Raw genomic sequence first — 3,777 nt, 5'->3', positions numbered from 1 at the left:
CCCTCCTTATACATCCCAAAATGTCATTGGCCTTCTTGGCAACAGCAGCACATTGTTGACTCGTATCCAGCTTCTCATCCACTGTAACCCCTAGGTCCTTTTCTGCAGAACTGCTGCCTAGCCATTCAGTCTCTAGTCTGTAGCGGTGCATGGGATTTTTCCGTCCTAAGTGATCATGTGAGCATGAAAAGCTAGATAGTCACAGTGTTTACTTGGCCATGCAGCAGTGCCCCCTACTCACTTATGTGTCTTTGCTCAGATCGAGAGTTGTCAATTATCATGATTTTCTTATGCTTTGTGATTTTGGTGTTTTTCATAAAGCCCCAGCTCTTGGAGTCAGGTGATTGCAAAAGAATTTCAACTTTCTTTTTTTTTTTAAAAAAGAAAGTTTTGTTGAGCTCCTGGATGGAGAGAAAAGATTTAAATGTAATTAACACAACTTCAAAACCAGAAGATAAATATAATAAATGTTGGATTTTTTTATTTTTTTAAAATCTCATGATATTAAGCCAATTTTATGATTTTTGGAGGGTCTGTTTTTGAATGTTTTGGGCTGTTTATGGCAAATTTGTTCCTTCTCTCTCTATCAGTGAGTCAGGACTAGACTTGAAAGGACCACTTGCTCCACCCTGGCCAGATCAAGGAAAGAGCTTTAAGATGGGGATGAATTAATTAATTTACTTCCTTCCTGGAGCAAAAGAGGAACTGGGGCTCCCTTGGCCAAAATTCATTCTTTGCTTTGTTCCTGGAGCTTTGCAGCTGGTACCATCCCTCTCTCAGGGGATGCAGTGTAAAGCTGCAGTCTAGACCAAAATGATGGACTTGCACACCAGCCATTAGAGTAACCTCAGTCGGGATGGCTGTGCCAAGGTCCTGTCTAGAAGTGGCTGTGTGGATCACTCACGCAAACTTCTATGTTTATTCATTATATTAATTTTTAGGGGAAACTTTCAGGAGTTTTATCTGTCTATCTAGGCCCCATTACCACAGTGTCTAAGCATCTCAAAATCTTTAACGTATTTATCTTCATGAGGTAGAGAAGTGCTGTTACTCCATTTTACACACGGGGAACTGACGCACAGAAAGTCTACATATTTGCCCAAGGTAATATCAGAAGTCTGTGGCAGAGCAAGAAATTGACCCTAGGTTTCCCAGGTTAGCATCCTAACCACTGGACCATCCTTCCTCCTTGTTTGTTTGACTGCAGCTCTTTTAAAGTACTAACTATTCACTGTCTTTCTTGCAGTGCACGCAGGGATGTCGATTTTGGAACGCAACAGTACAAAAAAACTGCTCACTGCAATGTGTAAGTACTGTATTAGTCATGGTTCCACTTCTTATGCTTTGATTTTGTCTGATAAATTATCCAAAAGTATTCTACCAAACCAGTCTTTTTATAATAAAAAATGTAATAGCCATAATTTTTCCCCAGTAAGTTGATATGTTTCTTATTGGAATATGTATCATCATATTATTAGTTCAGAAGTCTTTGAAATAGAGTACATTAACCTGGGAATCACTAGTTCTTGGCAAGGGGGTACCTTCACAATACAAACCTGCATTATGTCTGCCACAGTGTGGTGGGAACAGAGAACACTAACATTCAATGAAAATCCCCTGCTGGGTTTTCAGTCAGTTAAATAGTCAGTGTTCAACACCTTTCTGCACCAGGCCCTGTTAGACTTCTATCTGTACAATCCATGTTATCACCATGTTTCCTGCTGTTAACCAATAGTATCTGGACAAGAACTAGCACAGGTTCTGGACCAGTTGCCAAGGAAAAGTTTGAAGTCACTTTCTCTCTGAGAGGAACTGGGTTCCTTTTCTTGAGAAATCTGGAGCTCAGTCAGACTTGGCGTAATTCAAATGCTGGCCGTACAGTTTTGAATTTGGATTTTCTTCTTTTTAGCCATTTGTCACTGAAAAACTTTTTTGCTGTGTACTCTCTGTGTGTAAGAAATGTCTGATGATACTACCTTATTTGGAATATTGGACTACTGAAGAACTATATACCTCCTAAGCATGTCTCTATTTGTTTGCTTCTCTATAGAATCAGACCTACGTCAGAGCATGTGAGGTAAGTTAAATACCAATAAGACCAGTATAAACACCCTAAAATGATAACTTCAGTTCACACAGCAGAAAGAAACACAGCTAAGATTCCCAAAATTTTAAATCCAGGTGTCTGATTGTGTTGTGCAAACCCTGTGGCTTTACATCACTGTTTTCTTGTTAAAAGCATAAGATACACAGTGTACATTGGCCTAGAAGTGAAGCTTGAATGTAGATGTGTATGGATGAGATTTTCAAACAGGGGCATAGATTTTCTTTATTTTTAAGCCTGTGAAGGAGAAAAGATGGTCTGGTGGCTAAAGACTGGACTGGGGCTGAGTTCTGTTCTTGGCTATGCCACAGATTTCCTGTGTGATTTTGGGTAACATGTTAATCTCTGTGGGCCTCAGTGTCCCTTCTGTAAAATGGGGTAATAGCTCTTTTCCTCACAGGGACATTATGAGGCTACTTCATTGATGTATGTGCGTTGCTCAGCTACTGCCATGATGACTGCCATAGAAAATGCCTATAAACAAACAATGCAATATTCTCACAGCTGTTGAATAGTACCTTTTCCCAAGTGTAGTCCCATTAAAGTTAGTGGGAGCACTAATGGAATAAAGTGCTACTCAACATGAATAAGGGTGCCAGAATCTGGCATTTAAAGGGGGAATTTCCACCAATAAGGATTTCTTGGTTTCATGGGGAATAGATGGCAAATTTGCTTTTAAAAAACCTCCAGGGAAAAGTTTTTTATTATTCTTCTCAGCAAAAGCCAAAATCATGTTTAGGGCTGTAGCAATTAATGATCAGTAGGGAAAGGAAGAAGGAAAACATGAAATAAAGAAAAAAGACAGGAAATATGTCTGTTGAATGGAGCATTTTACAGTTTCTTCAAAGCAGTAGAAGCCAGTTGATGCACATATGTTTAAAGAGAAGGTGTGCCCATAGCCTAAACATTCCTGACTGTCAGTGATTAAGACATTGTGTAGACCTGCAGTTGACAGTTTGTAAAGGATCAACACTAGGGTGACCATATTTCCTATGCTGAATATGGGACACCTGGTAAAATTACTCATATTCAAGTGAGTTCAACGGCAATCAATCAGAACTATGCAGTACAAACATTCAAATTCACATCAAGTTGACTGAGCCCCTGTTTAAAAAGAAATACTGCGTAGTTGGATTCTTTTTATTTACCTTCTTATCTTTAAGGCTTTAGGGTTCACATGGGGAGAGGTGACCCCCCCACTCCCGTACACCTCTGTCACATGGGGGGGGCGACCAACCAATCCAACTCTTTCTGCCCTCCTTGCCTGGCTGGGCCCCCGGGATGGACCCACCTCTCCTGGTACCTGGTGCTGTATCTTCCTGAGGCAACATGTGGTGCTAGGAGGGGTGAGACACAGGATCACATGCCCCCCTCCCCAGATTTCTGCCAGGTTCACACCAGAATGTGGCCAGCAGCAGCCTTTTGGCACTTTGTGGGAGGGAAGGGATGGGAGCTAGAAGGTATGACCTGGCCCATGTCTTTGCAGAGCTCATCTATTCCACCCCCACCCCCCCCATGTGGCTGGAAGCAGCTTGTCTCTTCCTGCCTGCACAGTGTTGAAAGGCAGCTAACGCCTCCAGGTTGCTACTGGCCAAAGACAAATCCCAGCTGCCCCTAGCTACAGCGCGGGCTGGAAGGGGTTGAGCCCTAAGGATGCATTGTGCACCAGGGCC

The 3,777-nt window shown here is 41.9% G+C and overlaps 1 protein-coding gene across 1 annotated transcript in view; it reads left to right on the top strand.

Annotated features, from left to right (window-relative positions):
• Nucleotides 1–1,257: 1,257 nt before the first annotated feature.
• ROS1 (ROS proto-oncogene 1, receptor tyrosine kinase) overlaps nt 1,258–3,777 on the top strand; it is a 94,842-nt gene continuing 92,322 nt past the window's right edge. The window contains 1 exon segment of the mRNA XM_038395198.2: nt 1,258–1,306. Within this exon segment, the coding sequence (XP_038251126.1) occupies nt 1,258–1,306 (49 nt within the window).

Source organism: Dermochelys coriacea, chromosome 3 (assembly GCF_009764565.3).
Source record: "Dermochelys coriacea isolate rDerCor1 chromosome 3, rDerCor1.pri.v4, whole genome shotgun sequence".
NCBI lineage: Eukaryota > Metazoa > Chordata > Testudines > Dermochelyidae > Dermochelys > Dermochelys coriacea.
The sequence above is the reverse complement of the archived record's forward strand: the minus strand, read 5'-3'. Positions and strand labels throughout refer to the sequence as shown.